The sequence below is a fragment of the Mesoplodon densirostris genome, chromosome 2 (genome assembly GCF_025265405.1).
Source record: "Mesoplodon densirostris isolate mMesDen1 chromosome 2, mMesDen1 primary haplotype, whole genome shotgun sequence".
Classification (NCBI taxonomy): Eukaryota; Metazoa; Chordata; class Mammalia; order Artiodactyla; family Ziphiidae; genus Mesoplodon; species Mesoplodon densirostris.
The window spans coordinates 43,368,262-43,391,408 of NC_082662.1; the positions used below are offsets into that span (position 1 = coordinate 43,368,262).

A 23,147-nucleotide genomic window follows, 5' to 3' on the forward strand; every position below is an offset into this window, starting at 1 on the left:
GTTCAGCATTATTACACAAAAATTTTTCAGAGTTGGTTGGTTTCTCTTGAAACCCTGACATTTATACACAATTTCCTTATGTATTTGAAAAGAACTATTATTCTAATGGATAAAAAAAATGTGGGAGAGCATTAGTAGAAATCTTATACATAGGAGAAGTCTTTAAAACATAAATGACCAACAGCACAGAGTATTAGCACTTCAGTCACTCATCAAAGCTTTCAAGCAAGAATCGATTACAACCCAGCTCTTGACAAAGGCTCATTTGAGACAGCTGATGTCTGACAGAAAGAGCTGAATGAACAAGTTTACTATGTAGGCTTTTTCTCTAAGCTCTATACCTGTTATGAGTTAGATCATGAAAAAAAGGAATATCTAAGGGCCATATCACCTAAAGAACTACCTTTACTGAAAAACGAGTTAACACGGAGCTCTCTGTTTTTACAGGGGAGTGATATAAGAAACGTCTACTTAAAGTGATCTATTTTACACAAAACAACAGTAGAAAAATAACTGTTTATTTCCTAATGATTGTCAAATAAAAAATCATGCAATAAAATTCTTCCTTGAATTCAGTGCCAGGAAATTTTGAGATAAACTATTAGGCTTCCTTTTATCAGACAATGAGAATTTTAAATGGTAATCTGTAAACTCTAAGGCATAGCACCTGGTGCATAATAGAAACTCAATAAATAAACATTGTATTGATAGATGAATGAATGAGGATATGCCTATCACATTTCCTTTTTCTCCTTTAGCTGCCAGAATTACAGAGTTGAATTCAGTGTTTATATACAAAACTTAGCTTCTGTTTATTTTTCTTAAAAATCAGGTGGAGTGATCATCTCCAGCAATGTTCAACTGCCAGGCACAGGCATAAGGAAGGTGAATAGTTGGGTTTAACAAATTGAGTGCAGTGGAGGAGGACAGAGATGAGGGAGTTTAAAGTATTACAAGGAAGTGATAATGATGGACCTTGAAATTTAATTAGGACAAGGAAGGAAATGAAGATTGGACACAGGAAAGGGTGGATGGAGTGAAGTGGTAGGGGTCAATAGACTGAAGGGCATGATAAGACAAAAAAATTTTTAGCACTGGTGACACTTGAGCAAGTGAGTGGAAAAGGAAGTGCTGGTCAGAGCCAGATGTTTGAAATCCAAATATATAAGGTGATACAGTTTCTATTTATGACCACATCTAAGTGTGGTGAATAAAGAGAAGAAAAAAGTTTCTCTGGAGTTGGACAGGTCTGGGAACTGAGAGAAGTATCAAGAATGATAACAGGAGTAGAGATGATAAGAAGTTCAGTTATTGTTTATGAGTGATAAAATTTGGGAGAGTTAATAGAGAGAGTCCAAACTTCAAAAAATCTTGTCAATCAACTGCATTAGTAGAGAATGGCAGAGATCTGGTTTAATAACAACTCAGACCCAGCCCATTCTGGACCACCCCATACCTGAAATACTGCTAGGGGATTTTAGTTGACTCCTTCAGTTCAATAGGAGCCAATAATAAAATTACAGACTAGAATTGAGCATAGCGTCAGACAAATTTCCTCTGAAGCATTATGCTCGATTCTGGGCCCCTTTAGAATGGACTAGGTCTAGACACCCTATCACACGAGGAACAATGGAAGAAATAAATATATCTTGGTTGGAAAGGCAAGAAAATTAAGGCAGACAAGATAGCTGTGGTTAAACTGATAAAGGACTATAATGAAGAAGAGAAGTTAGGCTTATGCCAGGTAATTCCAAGGCCAAAACTAGAACCAAAAGGGAGAAAGTTGCAGAAACTCTCTATGGGAAGAAGTACTATAGCAAAAACCTTTCCCAGCTTCAAGAGCAGCTCAAAAATACACTATCTTTTGAAGCTTTCATTTCTCTGTCCCTACCAGTATTCAGGTAGAGACTGTAGTAATATCAGTTAGACATAATACAGGGAAAAATGCCTGCATAGTTGCAAATTGGATGTTAACTAAGAATGCTTCTAGCCCACAACTCTAAGATTTGGTGAATTCCATGTTTACTTGTTACCTGAGCAAAAGATCCATGTCTTATACTTCTCTTATATCTCCCACAGGGCTATGCACAGTTATTTAGTACAACTTTGTTGGTAATAATCCAGCTTGACAAGGTCATGGGACAAGAAGCATTATGTAGCAGAAAAGCACAGGTAGATCTGGGATTTATATCTGGTACAATCATTTGCATGACCTTGGGTAAGTTACAGAATTTCTGAGCCAAAAATAGTTTCCTCACATGTGAAATTGGACTTTGCCATTTACCTTGCAGAATTGTGGTTAAATGGAGTAATGTATATAGAGTGAGGATTAAATGAGCTCATATATATATAGTGTCTGACACATAGCTGGGGCTTAATTAATGATTGCAGCTATGTGTGTGTTTTTTTAAAGCAGTAGTGGTAATCTTGATCTTAGCTACTGACACTCTAGAAGCTCCCATCACAAATAGCTAGAGCTTGAAGGATAGTTCTAAGGGTAAGGAAGATGCCTTTATTGGTGAAAGAGGTGGAAAATGACTATGGCTTCCTTAGCTATAGCCCATTAAGGTCACTCTGACTAGATCATAAGCTGGTAAGGGCAGTATGCTACAAACTACTTACAAACTTTACTAACATTCATTTTTAATCTTGCTTATATTGAAAACTATGTGTTTAAGTCATCAGAAAGTCACAGAATTTTAGAGATAAAAGTTCAAATAGGGTCACCCCTCCCCCATTTTCATAGAAGAAAAAAAATCTAGATGTTATACCACTTGCCTAATAACCCCTTGTTCTTCATAATCCCAGACTGACTCTTACCTCTTAACTGCCCTACATTTTATGACTGACATGTGACTGTCCGCATATAAACGTGAAGAAACAGTTGTATTGAAAATCACAGTCTTTTAAGAACAGCAACTGACATGTTTAAATGTGAATAGGTTTTGCTTTAGGAACTAATAAATAATACTTACATAGCTTTTGTAATGTCCAAATAATAAATTTTTGTTGCTGTGGCTGTTAATTAAGTAACTTATTTGGGAGCAGCTCAGAACCTCCAATACCTTATTTGAAACTGGGACTGGGAAATATAATTTCTCATATTGAGATATAATAGTCATAGCATCTTTATTGTTCATATAAACTTGCCTCATCCCTTCCCTGGTTGAGATCTGTAGAGAAGTATGTTAAAGAGGACTTTCTTGGTGCTGATCACATATTAAGGAAAGGAAAGATACACAGAAGGCAACAATTTAGGAGGATTTAAAAAATTGTTGCTGTGGCTACAGACTGAGTCAGACAACAGCAGATAAATTAACGGATGGCTGTTTAAAAATCCCTATAGTTAATTCTTTATTTATAAATAATATAAAACTGTCACTTTATTACTAGAATGCAATCAAATACAAAGATACAAACATATGCTGAAGGATACCAAACCTATTCCCTAACAAATTACCCAGACATGTAAGAAATAGGATTTTACCTCACTCTCCAATCCAGACTAACAGTTATTTCCTCTTTCAATTTTTGGTGGTATATTTGGCAGATTCGATCATTAAGATTATTGGGCACTAAAACCTTTTTGCGCATCTATGTAGACTGACAGGCAAATACTGGAAAAATGTCGGAGGAACCAGTTTCCATAGGTGGTTTTACATGACTGAACTAACATGTTTCTTTTACAGTTTTTCTCAGTGTTTTACTACCAGTATTTATGAAAGAGAGAAATGTGCTACCAATTTAAATGGCATAGATGACATGATTAGTAAAAATTCTTCAGAAACAACCATGAATATAAAAATTATCAACACTGACAAAGCAATTAAGAAAACAAATAAATCTCTTTAGATCTTATCAATTTCAGATAAGAAGAAAAGCAAAAGACATGATGGGGTATATTACTTTAAAAAATATTTTATTTTGGAAATGTCTTATTTTTAGAATTTGTTTCATTAGATAACTCATGTTTTTTTTTTTTTTTTTGCGGGCCTCTCACTGTTGTGGCCTCTCCCGCTGTGGAGCACAGGCTCCGGACGTGCAGGCTCAGCGGCCATGGCTCACGGGCCCAGCCGCTCCGCGGCATGTGGGATCTTCCCGGACCGGGGCACGAACCTGCGTCCCCTGCATCGGCAGGCGGACTCTCAACCACTGCGCCACCGGGGAAGCCCCGATAACTCATGTTTTGTAATCTATATATATAAACTGGATCGAGTACCTCTGGCAGTCATATTCATTTGAATCTGTATACCCTAAAATACGAGAATAACTAGCTACTGGAAGTGAATATTTGCACGTAACTATACATGAGTACACTGCAGGGAGTCACAGAACAGGTAAGGGTTTGGCAACACAGCACAAAGGGGAGAAGTCTTGGTGTGAAGCTCGAACTTGATATATCTTGAAAAGGCAACGATTCTTTCAATTCTATCACTCTCAAAATCAAGATCCCTAGAATACTCAAAGCACAGAGTGTTCAGGAGAAAGACCAAGAAGAACGCCAAGAGAGTAACAAGAAAAGTCTAGTGCATGAGGAAAATCGGATTTGATAAAAACTTAAATGTTCTTTTGGACTATCTTGTCAACAGTATCACCTTGTATTGTTCTTTCCTAACAACAGTTTTCATGTAGACTGTGAAAACAAACAACTGTATCTGAGTTAAATATATATTTCCCAAATAGCATTAATTTGATTAATGTCAAGGAAATAAACTTTTTTAACACAAATGCTTGATTCAGATACAATGCATGCACCACCAGGCAGTTATGACTATAGTATTAGGTAATAGTGTGGGAAGTATCCAAATCAGAGTTAAAAAAGCTTGTAAACTGGTAATTTAAAGTTATCTCAAAGAACACTTTTAAAAGGATAATTGTCTATTTTAAAAAGAGTAAAGAATGTATTATAAACAGTTTAGCCATCATCTATATACAGACTGGCTTCTTCTCAATTGTAAGAGGCCATCACCTTTTATCCTTTCCCGCTTTTCCTTCCTTTCAGTACTATTAGGAAACTATTCACAAGTGCACCCTTGGACAATGCTGAGCAGTAATTATGACTTGCTGACAAAGAGATATGAACAATTACTGAGCCCATTTTGAAACCCTACACTAATAAAGTCATTAGATGCTGCCCTTGCCATGATCCTTCTAAAAGCTTCTGAAGTTACAAGAACACACGGCATTGTTTGCAGGGACAATTGCTGCTGGCAGAACGCAAACCTTGAGTTAAACCATGCTGCAAATTGATCTTGACATTCTGTTAAGACCGCCACTAAAAATCAAAAGCAGAGGAGAAAAGGAGAAAATGAGTGGGTAGGATGTAATCATGGAACAGGAGGGGTTCCTCCTCACCTTCTCTCCTCCCTCTTCACAAAACAAACCAGGGAGAAAATGACAAACTCTCCTAGTGTTTTAGAACCTTTATTTTAAAGCATTAATTAAGCCTTGACCTGGGATGTTTAGGATGGCAATACACTTCCTTTACAAGTATGGGAAGGAAAACGTGTCACAAAGGAAATAAAGAAGTTTGGGCAAAATTATATGGAAATCTGGCATGAAGGCTCTCTGGAAGTCTTAGTACTCTGACCACAACATGTCCATCTGTTTTATCAGCTACTTTTGCAGAATCCATATCTCTCCTAGGGTAGCAGCTGGATATTAACACTCCTTGTGTCTCCCATGCAGACCCCACACCTGGGCTATATTTGCTGGATCAAATGGAAGTGTAGGGCTAGAGTAACATGGTCAGCTAGCTTCAGCCAGGCATGAACCAGTGAGTAGTTTGGAATTAAGGGTAAGCCACTATGATGGAAAGTGCAGGCAAAGACAACCTACTGATAATAAGAGATTTAAGCCAATTAACTCTTGCCAAAGATTAAGTAATGTGGAAAACTATCACTTGATTATTAAGGCTAACAAGTACCTGTCAGCGTAGAAGCAGAAGTCTACAGTGACCTGATATACTGCAGCCAAGTGCATTAAATTCAAAAGCTAATACTGATAGGTAATAGAATTCTGTCTGTGAACATCGGTACTAACTGTGTATGCAAAATTTAATACAAAGCTATGTATGTTACATGCAAGCTGTGTAACTCAGGCACTGTCAGCAATTCCTAGGGAACACTGCTTAGAAATAGTGTGCAATGCCTGATTTAACACTGTGTAGCATGTACACTGATATGCCACACACTTTCAACTCAGGAACTTACATATAAGCAACTCATTTTTCAGCACTCGTAGCCGGCTAATTACCCAGTTGGCACTATCCTAGTTAAACTCAATGTTTAAATTTTCTAGAATTAGATAATCTAAAACAATACCTATATTGGATGTACTAAGTAAGACATTTGCCATGTGGGCCTGTTCAGAACAAGAGATACCCATTAACCCACTTATTACTGGTTAATATTGGTGGTTTATTGTGCCACATATGTTATATGGCTTTCCTTCATGAAGCAACTTCAGTCAAGAACCTGCAGTTCAGCACCAAGGGCACTCATGTGCCAATGTTCCCACTACCCAGTCCCAAACAGCTCTAATAGAGGTAAGCAAATCAATACTTATTGTGCTAGTGTTTTATATAGTTCTCTCTATATTTAATTCTGATGGTGCCCAAATGGACCTTTGCCTACCTTCTTGGCACAGCTCATCATGAAGCCAGTCCAGTATTCCTATATATCCTATGGGCATATTTACTTTAATCCATGTCATCACCAGTGCAGAAGGCTCAGAGTACCATCCCAAATGGCCCCATTTGAGAGGCCAATTACTTTAGAGATATCATAGAGACTTGGTGAGTCTGGGGAAGAAACTTTGGGACCAATGGACAAACTCATCTTGGTTGGAATTCAATCCTCTTTCCAGATGGTGGGTGCCTGGGGCACATGAGCATAGGCCACAATAGCCTGGGGTGCTATAGTGTCAGCAGAAGACGAGGTACCCAGTCTGGACATTTTTAGTTCATTCTGCAAGGAGAAGGCTTTTGAAGGCTTTTGCTTTATTATTCCTATTAATGGCTGTGTGTGGGGGGGTGTCGCACAATTAGAGGGATATGGTAGCATTTCCAATGCTTTTTCTACTACCCAAGCTGGTCTCTCTTATCCATTATGTTTCAATAAGCCTATGAGAGATTATTGAGTTATTTACCAATATAACACTTATTTTTTAAAAGGCACTTTAATGCATTGAGATTATAGACATAGCTCCCTTGGGGAGCTGACAACCTAGCAGGGAGATAGACAATAAACATTCAGTATAATGAGTGCTATCAATACAAGTTAGTACAGTGAGTGATACCATGGGAGCATATAGAATGTGCATTTTTACCCAGACTGAGGCAAGGGAAGAATGGGAAGATGCAAGGCTTCCTAGAAGTGATATGTGTTCTGAATTTTAAGAAATTATTCTTTCATAGACCAAGCATTCATTCACTACATTGCGCTAAAAATACTCTTCTGCTCCACTGTCTGCCTATAAGCATATGCCAGTACCAGGATGAATCACTAACAAAACAACTTTTTGGAATCTGTCCATCCTGGTTGGTTGGCCTTAAATCCTCAGTTTGGTTCAGACCACACAGGATTACATTTTTTCTCTATTTTTTTCTCTCTTCCACAATTCTGATAGCTAATTATGAGGTTTAAAATACCAATATCCTTTTATAAGAATAGCAAACACCTGCAACCCAACAAACTAGGAATGTGGCTAATATTAAAAATCTCTGAATAGAAAGAGTGAAATTCTATTATCACCTTCTTGTGTCATCTCTTTCAAGTCCTTCCCTGGCTCACTCAGGTAGAGTGACTCAGTATGAAGTTAATCTATACTCCCAAAGCACCTTGTACATATTTCATGTTACATATTAGCTCTTATGTCTGTCTTGCTTACTAGACCATGAGTGTTTTAAGCATTAGCACTGTGTCTTTTTCAACTTTTCATCCTCAGTGCATAGCACCAATCCTGGTTCATATTAAACATTCAGTAAATGTTTATTCAATGAATAAACATGGAGGAATATATACCTTTCTTAAGATATTTTAGCCACTTCTAGAAGCGATATGCAAGATCTCTTTGTTTACCATTATCTATCTGTTTTTAGCTTTTTCTTTACCGGCATATCCTACTGTTTCTATCAGGACCATTGTTCAACTGGATATTTGGGAAATTATACCCTCCAGCACCTCTCAAGACTAACAAGGGCTTTCTGCCTGCTGCTTTAAGAAAGAATGGCCCTGAAATGCAACTACACATGGCAGCCAGTAAGACTCTAGAGAGTTTTCCAAGAAAGAAATCTTATTTAGATATACAATACTGAAATTATAAGCAACATTCTTAAGTGGAATTAGAAGAATACATTCATTTGCCAAATTTTTATTGTTTCTTTCTCCGAGAATTTTGTAAAATTCCTTGTTTAATGAGACAAAATAAGTCCTTCCAGAAGATCACGATTTAGTGAGGGAGAAAACAGGCAAGTAATCACTACTGCTAAAGTGTGATCTCTCAGTTCATATTTGGAATGTTCCAAGATCAATCTAGAAGTTATTCTAATCCATTATACAGATATAGGTTGGTTAACTTAAGTATTCAACTTAGAAAGTTACTAGACTCATTTTGAAAGTGGGAAATACAAATCATCACACTACAGGGGTGTATACCAGTGACATTCTATAGTTCTTTTTTATTCTAGTTTGTTAGCGAAATCAGGTATTCTGGTTTGTTAGCAAAATCAGGAAATTTGACTTATAACAGCAATTCACATTCATATTCTAGTAACTTTACCAAAGCATTCACTTAGTTCAATATCTTTCACTTGTCTTCTAGAAACAGGAGAGATTCACAGTAAATTATGGAGGACTAATGTTTCTGGAGGCTTAATCCAAGTATTTCTTAAGCAAAAATAAATTTGCTTGGCAAGTCCCTTCCTGTCTTGGGCATCAATGTCTCCAGCTATCATACCAGAGGATAGTCTCAGAAAACCACTAAGGAAGCATCCAGGCTAAATAGCTTATAGGCTTAGGACTCTTGAAACTTGTAGGATTAGCCTGAACTAGGATAACTAGATATGGGACCAGACAAGAAATACACCAGGAATTTATTTCTAAACTTTAACATTTGTCATAAAGAGATCACAGTTGAAAGGAAACCCACAGCAACAATCTTATTTGTGATGTCTAGACATCTCTTCTGTATTTCCACGTATTAATTTATCCCATTTTAACTACCTGGTAATAGCAAATGATGGCACAAAAACTTTTGTTATATAGACCACTGACCAATAAACATTAGTACAGAAGACTTCTACTGAACTGAGAGAGGGAAAGTTTTAGGTTTTGTTACTCATTGTTAATCGCATCAAATGGATGATGCAATCAATTTTCATGACAAACACTTTTGAATAAATGTGATAAAGATCCAAGAAACATCATAGAGATGGAAACTCAAATAATTGTATTTAGATTAATCTATGGTAGATGGTGAGAAAATTGCGGCTAAAGCTAAACTCTTTTTGGGGGGCAAGAAATCAGCCTAACTTATAACTTCGTATATCAAAAGGTAATCGACTTTTACTCTCTCTTAGGAATATGCCATTCCAGTGAATTTTCATCTTGTGTTTGTAAAATGTGAATTTTACCATAGGCCTTAACTGTAATAACGAGGAGATGTACATGAACAGTAGCTACATAATTTTATTTATTACTTTATAGAGAGAAATGTAATACCTTAACTTTAAATATCAATCGTTTTTAACTTGTAATATGAATAGAACTTGACTTTGAATAAGGACGTCAAGTATCTTAAATCCTAGAAATTATGTTCTCTTTCTCCCCACTGCCCTGTTTTTTGTTGCTATAAATGTTTATTAAATTCCTAGATGTTTCTATTTAGTTTTTAATATCATTTCTTTTTGTTTTCATAACAGTAACCTAATAATGGGATGCCACATTTTTTAAAATGTAGATTGAAATATCCTATCATACTTCACAGTTGGTCTTGCAATTCACTGGGAAATAGCTCTAAAGCCTTAAACAAGGCCTTTATTTTGTGTTTTAAAAAAGTGTCATAAGGAGTTAATAGGACACAGCTGTACTGGTTCTTTCTAATAAGCAGCTTCTGTCGCTTTGGTCACCACAGGTGTCTCTGTAACCTGCAAACTCTTATTACTAGTGTATCAAAGTTGTGCTACTTAACAGACTTCTTTAGTAAAACATAACAAAGCAATTACATGGCTGTTGATTGCCAGTCATAAAAAAAAACCCCTCAAACACTACTTTTCAAAAGAACCTACACTGCAATTTTTTGTCATTGTAAAATAAAAGGAACTAAGGAATTAAATGGAGGATAGAACAAAATAACAGCAGGTAGCCCGCTGAACTTAGCCACTACAGATGGTTTAGAAATAGTGTTTCCTTCTCCATCAAGTTGTGGATAAAAGGAAAGGAGGAGATTCCTTACTGCCAGTGAATGGCAAAAGATTTAGCCAAGTCTCCAGTCTATGTATTTTGCCTCATGAAAGCCCTTCGATGCTGCATTTTTATCTGTTTTTGGCACTGCTTTTCATCACCTTTAACTGAGTGTGAATAATAACCTGATTTAATTTAAACAAATACAGGTGCTAAAGGTTCTTTATGTATAACAGGGAACATTTCCAAGGCAGAACGAAGTCATCCTATGAAATTTCCTAACCATTTACTTAAAGAAATGAAGTATTAGATGAAGAAATTGCTTCAACATTCTTTTGCTTCACATTTAGGAGAAGAATCATCTTTTTTTTCAGATTCAGATTACATAAAACAAAGTCTGAATGATGAGCAAAAATTCAGTGAACCATAAAATAATAAAAAGACAAATCAGATGATTTCTAATTGTTCTACAGTCATTTAAATTAGGTAACTACAATAGGATTGCCTGGAAATGAATGAATTTAATCGCCCTGTTCATAAACCAGCAGTCTGTGATGATGATTGTGTTAACACACCCAAAGTAGCATCACAGGATGTTATGGCCACATGTGTAATTAAACACGATGAAATATATTTCAGATGGCAAACTCAAATAGGCAAAATATGAATAATTATTCATCACTTACAAATATTATGATTAACAAACTAAGTAAATTTATCCTGACAGCTAGGAAGGGACTTTTTTTTTTTTCCCATTGAGAATATGGACGTAATGCTGGCTGTGTGCAAAAGAATGTGTGCAATAAAGCGATTACATCAATTAGCATATGCTAGAGTTAAGCTATTACCAACTCCAATGGACTGGTCCAGAATGTCCTGCCTTCATCACTGGAATTATTAAAAACTAAACTTACTAGTAGGATTATATATTAGATTTTCCTTGTCTTTTCTGAATATTATTAGAAACAGATTTTAATATTCAACAACATATTAGAACATAAGGACATACAGTACACAGGAAGGTACTATATTATTATTATTGCAAAAAGACAAGAACAATGTATTTTGGTTTTGGTTTTCAGGTTATTCTTGAATTTAAGAAATCTTTTATTAGTTAAGGTATTTTTTCACAATTGAAAATAACTGCATGTTAACTACAACAAATAGCTTTTATCTAATTAAATGTAATAATAGAAAATTTAATGCTGAGGATGAAAATGTTTATGATGATAAGAAACCAAATACAATGATGACTTTTAACAATAAAAAAGCCCAACTTATAACATGTGAACAACAGTATTACCTTGCTCTATTGGCGTCCTTTGTCAGGTCCCAAGCCCAGGTTATAAAATTTTGACTCAGATAAGAGACGATAGATTCAGCACAAAGCATTTGTGAGCAGAACACGTTGGTTAATACACTTTCATCGTGGTGGAGGTAGACAGCAAGAAGCTTTCTCTGAAAAGAGGGGGAAAGACTGATGAATTAAAATATGCACTAATGTAATATTTCTTGAATTTTGGAAAGGCACAGTCAGTCAATATAAACAACAGTAAAAATTAAATGCTATTCCCTAAAAGAGTACCTGACACCTGGAGCTCCTAAAGCATCTACTAATGTGAATACATTTTGCTTCCTTACACTCTGAAAAGCCTAGGATGATTGTATTGTTTTACAGACTGCTGTCGCAGATTCCTGTTAACATGTGCAAGCCTATCTCAAGCACAAATTGTAACAGAATGGCATTTTCTTTAAATAAAATGGAATTACCATTCTTTGTATTTAACACATACTTTATATGTAAAGGGAAAATTAATTCTGAACTATTCAACTATACAGAGAAAAAAATACTGATTAAGATTGGATGCCAAAATCTCTCTTACATATTTTTTGTTTTTAATCTGAGCACTAAATAGTCTCTTCTACTCGAAAGAAAAAGGTCTGAAATAAACTTGTTTTAGTTCCACAGGTAATTTCAAAGCCCTTAATGTGTTCCCATGTCAAAGTCCTTACTTAAGAGCATGTGACATCTAATTGCCATTTGAAAGGATGATAGAAAAATGTTCACTTCACATGAATTCTTTCTAGTTTATATTTCAGAAAATGTCCAGTGAAGTTTTTCATATGGAAAATTATTCTTTCCCTTTTGCCTGATAAAACTTGCTTTCAAGAAATGACATTTGCTCTCTTAAAAGTATCCTCTGTAATAGTTGGATAATCAATAAAATAACTGAAACTAAAAACTGAAACTGAGCAACATAGTTTGCAAATGTCAGCTTTAATCACAACAATGATGATTAAAGAACCTAAACTGTCCTTAACTTTTTGGTGCTACCTCGTAGAAGAGCTGAGTTAAAGAACAGTCAGTTACCAGGACATGGAAAGATAAAATTTTATGGTAAGGACAATATACACATCTAATCTGTGAAATTCTGGTGAAGGAAAATTTCAAGGAAGTTGTAAGAATGTGATGAAGAAGAAATCTGCTGTGTGGGATTCTAAACAAAAGGAGGACATTTACAGAAAAAGGGCTCGTGTTGATGAAAGTCTGATGCTTGGAATTATCCTGATAAATAATCCAAATAATAATCCTAATAATCCTAATCCTAATAATAATAGTTAAAATATTTTCTTCAAAGAGAAATTTTGTACTAGATGAGGGTAGCCAGAGGTACTTTAATCCCCAGAATAAACCTGTAAAATAGTATTCTTAACTTCATTAGCCTATGCGGAAATTGAGCTTTAGAAACCTAACTTATCCTAAATTCTACAACTAGTAAGTAAGTGGTACATCTGGGATTGGAACCCAGATTGACTGACTCCAAGCCTAGTGTTCTTTCTTTGGATACTGTAGCAGGGAACCTAACTGCACTATAGTCAAGACTTGGGGAGCTTGTAGAATATTAAGGCACGAGATGCTCATATATCAGTGCTTCCGGGGCCTCAGAGACAGCATGTAATGGGAATAAGGACAAAATGCTTCCATGTGTCCATTCATTCATTCATTCATTCAACAAGTATTGGTTAAAATATTCTTCGTGTCAGGCCCAGCAGGAAGCAGTGGTGATTAAATGCTAAACAAGAAAGATTTAGGGTTTTTTCATCTATGTTGATATATGCAGATACCAGTAGCTGCTATCTAGGAAGTTTGTAATCAGATACATTGTTGGAGAGATACTTATCTAGAAAACTCCTACTCATCCATTAAGGCTCAAAGCAAATGCCTCTGGGAAGCCTTCCCTGATTCCTTCAGGCAGCGTTAAGAGCTTCCATTACTGGGCCTCTATCTCTTCTATTTTAGTATTACAATTGTTTACCAGTTTCCCCTCTAGACAAAGTTTCTCAAGGGTGAGAACCAGGTCTCTTTCAGTCTTCTTTGTATCCCTAAGTTAGCACAGGTCTCAGCATGTTTGAGGAAAGAAACATGAATGCTGATATCAACCATAGCACTCTGGCAAAAAAGACACCAAATGGTAGCAGCAATGCCAAATCACTCTTAGTAAACAAATCTAGAAATCTGCTGCTTTAGGGAAAGGAACGTGGACCTGGCAGCACTAACAAATTCAGAGCTCCTCTTCTTAGAAGCTCTCTGGCCCAGTAGACAGGGGGATATCAACCTTTAATTCTGCTTGATCGTATCTCAGCAACTACCTTTAATGAGACACTGGGAACAAGAGAGCTGTCCACTTTTGAATCAGCATATTTCTAACCAAAGAATAGCAATGGCTAAATCTTTAAAATGCCTATTTCTCTCAAGAACACTGCAATGGAATATTTAGACTTTGGGAAAGAGATTAGCGATTTACATTGCTATCTCACTGATTTAATTTAAATGCTCTTCCAAACCAAACACACATGTGCTGAAGAGGCTACTAGGAAACCCAACATGGAGAGTTCCCTCTACGTGCAGCTGACAGTGTTGACTGAAACTAAACTTGGAAATCCAGGGCACTAATGCACAATATCAAGCAATAAAACAGCATCTCTTTGGCAATATTTAATTTAAAAAAGAAGAAAGAGGTAGGCGAAGATCAGGCACTGTTTTGGAGGATCAACCATTCTGCATTTCAAAGCATTGGTCCCTGCAATATCCAGGTTACTGTGCTAGAATCTCGACTATTATATCGCAGTTGTGAGAGGGAGGGCAAAGATGTGTTTACTCAGTGATTAGGCCCTTAGAATAAGCCTCTAGCTCCTAGAGAGACAGCTCACCACTTATTCATTTGGGCCAATTCACAAAGCCTAGGAAGATTAAACATCCATGCTGAGAAGACAAGCGAATGCAGACGGTGAAAAAGAAATAAAAATTCTTTAAAAACTCTGAGATGACTTCATTATTTTTCCACAAGGAAACTTTAGGAAAGTGTTTAGTTAGAGAAAAACCCACATTGACCTCTCTCTAAACCCTTAATCTTTCCTTTGTGGTGGCATTGCTTTGTGGTAAGCGACTGGCTCGCCTCACCCCTCTTTTCACTAGAAGCTGAGAGAAAAAAGGCTCTGGAGAAACAGTTTTCGTTCTAGGGACACAAACCCCTGACACTGTTAAACATGAGATGCCAGGAAAACACACTTAAAAAAAAATTCTCACTTTAAGCTCTAAACTGTGAGAAAGGAGATGATACAAAGAGTATCAGAAAAGGATCTTCAGGTTAGGGGTACTCCCACAGTAGCTTTCAAAAGAGAAACTGAATAATCTTAAAATAATCTTTTCTCTCAAACACAGTAAGCTTTCAACAAAAATTTTTCTTCTGCTATTATGACAGTAAAAATAAGCAAAATATAAAGGCTCAATAATACGCAAATGCTACTAAATTTGGGCTACATAAATCTCTGATTAAATTATAGGCACACCTAAATGAACCCCAGACTCAGATTTCTGATTACTTTATTGAGCTCAACTAAACATAGTCCAAAACAGTGAGAACTGGGTTCAGCATATCAGAAAACTGCTTTTGTGAAGAAAGCGCATCTAGTACATAGAAAAAGCATAGGAAAATGTTTTGTTTTTCATTACTATAACCATTTTTCCCTTTGGCCCATTAATAATTTAGTTCAATACATTTACAGAGTGCCTATGTGTTAGGCATTGAGAATACAAAGATGAATAAAACAAAGTTCCCTTGCTCTCTAAGAGTTGGGGGTGGGGAGGGGGTGGTGTATGGAGAAAGCAAAGAGTTAACTGCAGTATAATATGAGAAGCAATAAGATTGGGGCATTAAAAAACCCTACATTTTATTTGTCCTTCCTAATTTGGCAGAGAGGTGTAAGTCTGGCTGACGACAAAGGCAAGCAGCCCAGCTATACTCTCCTCAGACTCCCTCTTTGTGATCTAGGTTTTGGTTAACAGTTAAAGGAAAGTCTCCAAGCATTAAAATAACAGAAAGCTCTGTGCTAAACCCGGTTTTGCCACTCACCAGCTGTGTGACTGTGGGGGTTAGATGGGTGTTGTAACAATTGTGGATAAAGTAGGTAAAGTGCCTATTTACAATGCCTGGCCCATAGTAGGTGCCAAGTAAAATGCAGCTGTTAGGATCAAGATTCTGGAACTATCCATGCAAAATAAAGGATTTGAAAGCCATTTCAAGAGAAATGATAGCCATGAAAATGTATGAAAGATTATACAGCTCCTTCATTTCTCCTGCTGGCCATAGTGTTTGGGATGCTTCATTGTGTCTGTGCCTTCAGGGCCTCACTAATCTTCACATTCAAACCCAGGAGCTAAGGTACCGAGTTGATGCTTAGGAAGTGCCAAGCTGACAGCAACCAGTGTGACTTGGCCTTGAGCTACAGTAGCTATTGTATTTAGACACTTAGCATCACAGAACCACAGAACATTAGAGCTGGAAGAAATGAGCTGGCTATGTCTCAAAATAAGCCAGGCACAGAGCAGACGCTTAGAAAATATTTGCTGATGGACTGAAAAGGAAGTTGTCTAGTTTCATTTTAAGTACGAGAACATCTATAATCTGTGTGTTCAATGATTTTGAAGTTGATATGACAAATGATTTCTAGAAATGGTATATCATAGTTTTTTCAGTATAAGAATTAAAATAAATTAAAAATAATTTCCTTTGTATAAATTGGGAGCTGATTTTATTTCTCCTCTTTCAGTTTCCCTTCTCCTTTTCTATCATCATTATCATCACCATAATAATCAGAATTATCGCTGTTCTTTTCTTTTAAGCTTGGGGGTGGTTTACTGACACAAACAACAGATACACTGATACAACAATAAACACTCTTTTACATTTTACCTAGATTTATCAATTATTAACAGTTTGCCATATTTGCTCTATCATTCTTTTTATGCTTCTTTCCCTGAAACATTTAAAGTTGCACATATCATGACAGCTCCACCCTACTTTAGTGTCTGTCTCCTAAGAAATAAGGACATTCCCTTACATAACCATAATTTCTTTAATCACACCTAAGACATTTAATATTGTTTACAATATTTAAAATTTAATATTGCTATAATCATCTAATACAGAGTCCATATTCAAATTTCCCCAGTACCTCAAAATGTCCTTTGTAGCTGTTTTATTTATTGTTTTAAATCCAGGCTCTAAATAGGATCATCCTAGTACACTGCCCATTTCCACAATCCTGTTCCTGTATATGGATATTCATAGGTCCAGCCCAGCACCCAACCATGACTCAAGATAAGCACACTGTAAGAATAGAGGCAGGGCAGCATGAAGCTACATTGTCTGGATTCAAATTCCCGCTTTGCCACCACCCACCTGTGCAACCTTGGGAAAGCTACTTCTCTTTTCTGTGCCTTGGGTGACCCAGTTCTGGAAGTCCAACACTCTGTCTAGATGGCAGTGATGACATGACTGCTATAATAGAGGTGGTCCTAGGGTCTAGGCATGAACAACAGATTGGCTGCTTCTTTATGAAGGTGATACTTGAGCTGAATTCTAAATTTAGGTGATAGTGAGGAAAAGAAGAGTGAAAAAGAGGAAAAGCAAAGAGAAAAGGTTGGGAAAGGCCCTGTGCTGTCAATGGCCTGATGTGTTCAAAGAACTCCAAGCTAGTAATTTTTGAAGAGTGAAGAACCAGAGTGCAGATGGATTTTGGAAAGAATTGTGACACTTTGCCTTTTTTGTCTCCCAAAGCTGAGTTTAGGGACCAACAGGTAGCAACCAACTAGAGAGGTTCCAAAAGGAAACAGCCAGCTACTGAAGATGAGGAGACGCCAGGATGGTACCTTCTTCCTCTCACTTCCTGAAGCAGATGTTGGAATGGCACTCTTGAGGACACAGATGTACTTGAGTCTCACAAAGGGAGAACTCTCATATGAAAGTCACAGGTTAAACAAGCAAACAAACTGAAAAGCCTAAAGCAAAATCAAACTCTCTTCATAAAATAAGTTGACACATGTTCACTGGGTACAGAGCTTTATCAGTTTTCATTGTTCAAATGGTAATACTCAGGTTATAAAATACCTTTGAGGAAGATAAACATGTGTCTAAAGTTTCTGTGAATAAGGAAATTGGAAGCTCAAGTGATTGGCTGTTATAGCAAACTGTTTTTACTTTCCTTTTCTGTGAAATATTTACTTATATTGCTTGCCCATATTGGGTTGTTGTCTTCTTTTTATTGATTTTTAGAGTTCTTCATAAATGTATATGCTAGAGAAATTAAGTTTCCAATATCTTTAATAAAGATACTAGGCACTACTTCACATCAGAAATACTTTGATTTTCTTAATACAGTTATTTATAAACGATTGTAAATGACAAAGCAAATATAAAACCAACAGATTCTACTGAAATGCTTCACAGAGGAAAGAAAGGTCAAAACACATTACTGTAGGTCTATGACAAAAACAGTATTATTCTCTGTTTTGTTAGGTACTCCAAGAAGGGTGTGGGAGAAACAGGATACTAGAAGATACACATGTATAAAAAGGTATACAAAAGCTAACAGGCTGTGAAATGTAGGAGGCAAAAAGTTTGTAAACTACACTGTGCTATTATCATACTATGATTTTCTAATCATCGCCTGACACTCCACAATTACACATATACAAACGCACACAGTTGCTCAGTCTCTGCCACGAATTTCTCCCCTACCAACCATCCTACAAACTGCCACCACATTACTTATTCCTCTGACAGTGTCACCCTCTTCTTCAGAACTTTCAAAAGCTAACCATTACCTAACAATAACAAAAGTCTTTACCTGGCATTCAGGGATTTCCATGATGAAATCCCAATCTATTTCTCTATTTTAGTCCTATTTCCTGCTGCTCCTTTACATGTAACAATTATGCAGGCCCACTCATCTTCTCTAACATGTGCATCTGAATAACTTGGTTACTGTTAAGGTAAAGGTCATTATTCCAAGGTGGGTTAATTGCCAAGATATTTTAATCTCCATTTCAGAGAAAATAAAATGGAGGCTTATATAGCTAGTCAGTATCAGGGTCCAGTTTCAAATCCAAATCTGCCTGATTTATTCAATGTCCATCTACTATAAGCAAACAATCTTAAAGCTGTTTCACATACATGTTGAAGACATTTTACTTATATTAATTGCTTGTTAACCCTGTGAGGTATGTACTACAATACAAATTTTTAAATTGATGCTCAGAGAGATTAAGTAACCTAGTTTTAATAGCACACAGCAAGTAAATGGGGACTCAGAATTCAAATATAAGAATTCCGATTATTTCTCTTTCTACCATGCCTTTTATCTTTAAGTGAAAATGTTTAAGATTAGATATGGAACAAACTTCTTGAATTTACAGATGGAATACTTAAGGGATCCAATTTAGCTTTTTATCCTTTAAAAACAGGTAATATGAATAATAAATACTTTCTAGGGACAGGGAGGGCTCTTTGAGAGAAATAATACAAATATGAATAAAGTCTACCAAAAAAAAATCAGCCTTGTTTTTGATATTTTAATAAATTTTACCTATATTGTTTTTCGAATATGGTTATATGGTCCTCAAAAAAAATGGTGAATAGCAGTAAATTGAGAAGAATGTTTTACACAGAAGCATATCTTAAAACTAACTTAATTATTAACTAAAAAATAATTTTATTATAAACATTAAAGATTTTTACAATTTTAATTAGGTAGATCTGATTACTCAGTTGGAGAATTAGAGGCAAATTCTAAATATGATGCTAACAATATACTGTTTAGTGGAAATATCTAATTACAGAACAGTATATTTGGTACGGTTGCACTTATATAAAACTTAACTTTTTTACTGATATATATGTTTGGAGACTTTTTCAAAAAATCACATTTAAAAGTAAAAACATTTAATAGTGGTTATTTTCAGGTTTGGGATTATGACGCAATGCATTTTTCGACTTTAAATGCATCTGTATTCTTTTCTTTTCAAAAAATATTTTATTTGTATAATGAAAACACATTTCAAAACATTATATTAGCGTCATAGTTCTTATCTCACACATGTGCAGGATGCCGTCCTAGCTGTCATAAAAAATTACTCTAAAGACACTGTCTGCCTTTAAGGAATTTAAATTGAAAAGACAACAAAGACAAGATGAACAGACTGGGCATATTTTCCAAAGCACAAATAGGTTTGTTTGCCTGATTTTTCTGGATGATGGAGTGCTAGAAACTCACCAACTGCAGTTGTGGCTTCCGATTTGTATAGAGCTTATTTTGCCTAACAAATATTGACCAGTGATGGTTATTTAGGTTTCTTTTAACCTGAGGAAGTAGAAATAGCACTACCTTAAAATGGGTTGATTTTTAAAAATGAATGTAATAAAACTTGATAATGAACAAGCACTGTTAAAAGCAAAGCATTCATCTCAGTGCCATAAATGCTCAAATGGGTTCTCAAAATTCCTCTGTGGAACTGTTCTTAGAGCTAGTTCATGAACAATCAATTTTGTTACTTTATAAACATTTCTCAAATTTGTCCAAAACTGTTTAAAAAGCACCTTAGCCATGATGCTGGGTGCATTTATGAATAGATCTCATTTAATCCTCAAAACAACCACATAAAGTAGATATGTATTATCATCTTTTTTTCCCCCTAGATTAGAAACAGGCTCATTACTTGTTTGGGAACAGAGTTACTAAGTGGGAAATCAAGATGTAAAACACTAGTTTCCTTAATTTATGTATAATATTTGGAAACAGCACTGGGTGTGAAGTGAAGATCTAAGGAAGTGTAACAGGATTACTGATATCAAAGCCCAGTCTTCCAAAGGGCTGCTGGGATAGGAACAATCCTTCCCATGGGACATAAACCCCGGCACTGGGATTTTTATTGCTGTTGATTTTCAGTTACTACAAATGTCTAATCATTCTCTAGGGTACTTTTTGTTGTGAAGAGAACTCAGGGACAGCAGAACTGAGAGGTGCGGAGGCTCTAAGGAGAAAAAAGAAAACCTCTTTAAGAAAGTCCCAGGGAATCATGGTGTGGCCAGTGGTAACTCTTCTGCACATAATTAAGGAAGCTAACCACTGGCTCTTACTTACCTAAAGATAAAATATAAGGTTCATTCAACAAATATTTTTAAATGCCAGGTAATGCCAGGGCATCACAGTCCCCTCCATGCTCCCGTTGATGTTCCCAGCCTCATCATACCATGCAATCCAACTCTCTGTCTTGCATTTTTTTGCTCTCTGTCTTAATTTTTTTGGTTTTAATTCCCTCAATTGTAATCTTCTGGACTTTGCTTTTGACCTTCCTTCTGTTTAGAATTCTGTTATCTGCCTAAGTTTCATTTATCTTCTAAGATTCAGGTCAGAGATACCTCCTCAGGAAATCTCCCTGAATTCTAAGGCAGATGAAGTACCTCTCCTCTTTGCTTCCATAGCATGTTACACTATATGGAACTATTTATATTGTCTTATCATCCCTACTAGACTGTGAACATGTCAAGGGCAGGAAACCTCTACATCCTAGGTCCTTAATAGGCATATGATACATATTCATGGCCTTCAACTCAATGAACACCCCTAATAGTTAAGGGCAAGGGAGAAGATCATAAAACTGATCAACCCACTGCCAGAAGTCGAAACTTTGTCACAATATACTTAAACACAAGAACTTAGAATACCTGTTTCACTGAAGTTGGAGCTCTGCTTTGAACAGTATTGTAAATTCCTCATGAAAAAGGCAGAAAAAACTATGAGTGCTCTCACCAAGTGCTCTCAAATGAAATCAGTCTGAAGCAGTTTTCATTAAGATGGATTGAATGTGGCATCGTGAGAAACACTTTATCAAATGTAGTGTTTTACTTAGTGATTAACTATATACCAGTTGATGAAGCTCCCCAAATCCTTTGTAATCCCACCACTCCAATAAACATTTAATGAGTATATAAGTTCAAAAAGCCTAGCAGAGGATTTAAACCTTCAATCTTGTTTTTATTTACTCTTGGAACTCAATTTCTCACTTCAAGTGAAGAATGCTGGTGCTCAAGGCTCATCTGTTGCCCTGGTAAAATTAATGTGCCTCCCACAGTTTAAATTAAACATGCGATGTTTAAGACGAAAGAAATTTAGTAACAATGGCAGAGTATCGGTCATTCTTGCCTTAAAATATTTGAACATCAGCAAACTGTTTTCTTAAAAATGATTCATTCAGAAGTTTTTAAAAAAATATTGAAAACGATTTGTTTTCACTCTCAAATGTACAGTCTGAAAAGGAGAGATGAAGTTTGAGGATCGAATCCTGTAGTACAGCAGTTAGCACTGAAAAGCTTCTGGAAGTAAGGTGGTATAGTGTAAAACACACTTACATGTGTTGGAACACCTGCACTTTCATTTGGCCTCCACTACTTACCCGTGATTTGTCTTTGGTTAAGTCATGTAGCTTTTCTGAGTTTCCTCATCTCTACAATGAGAATATTGATATTATATATCCCCATCTCACTGGTTTGCTGTGGGGTTCAAATGAGATATGCATAGGAAGAAGCTTCATAAACCACAGAGCACAATATAAATCTAAAGTAGCAGTGCTATTTCTATACTTTCTATACAGTCCTCTCTATTTTTGAAAGGAGATGTATATAATTTGGTTGATGACTATAATAAATGTCCCTGCTTAGATCTAATTTTGAATAATTTACCCATTCTGTGGATGAATTTTACTTAAGTTTAGGGCAATGTAATAAATGATACATAAACTGTTATTGATCTTTAACTTGGGAAAGAGAAAAAAGGAAAGAAAAAAGCCCTGGACAAGGGGAAAAATATAAAGACAGTTTAGGAGTCCAAATAGGTCAGTGGATTTGGGTATCAATCTAATATGAAACAAAACACATGAACCAATGATTTCCAGTTGTTAAAATACCAACACACTCATCAAAAGCAAACAATCAATTGTTTCATTAGAAATACCCAGAAGTTAATAAGAGTTTACGCTCCTCTGGGAATCATCAGTCTGAATAAATCCAAATGCCAATTTACTATACAAAGACACTCAATAAAAAGTTCTTTCGTCTATTATATACTGTATATTTAAACAATGTATTGTCACAAAGTTATAATGTTTACAGTAGCTTTTTAAATGGAATTTAAAAGATGTCTATGCTTATTTGGGAGCTATATTTAGGTTATAAAAGGCCCTCACATCTTCTGGTTACTTCAACTGCTTAGCAATCTTACTGGAAAAGCAGAGACGAATTAATCCCAAATACATTCTTATCCAGGAATGAATTGAAAAATAGACTATTTTAAAGCTATAATTACTCTTTCAAACATATTTATGTGCAACAATAAGTGACTGTTTAA

The 23,147-nt window shown here is 35.9% G+C and overlaps 1 protein-coding gene across 1 annotated transcript in view; it reads right to left on the minus strand.

The window, feature by feature from the left end:
- Positions 1–23,147, minus strand: part of FAF1 (Fas associated factor 1) — a 479,002-nt gene that overhangs the window by 108,371 nt on the left and 347,484 nt on the right. The window contains exon 13 of the mRNA XM_060089778.1: positions 11,707–11,861. Coding sequence (XP_059945761.1) covers positions 11,707–11,861 — 155 coding nt within the window. The remainder of the gene's footprint in view (positions 1–11,706; positions 11,862–23,147) is intronic.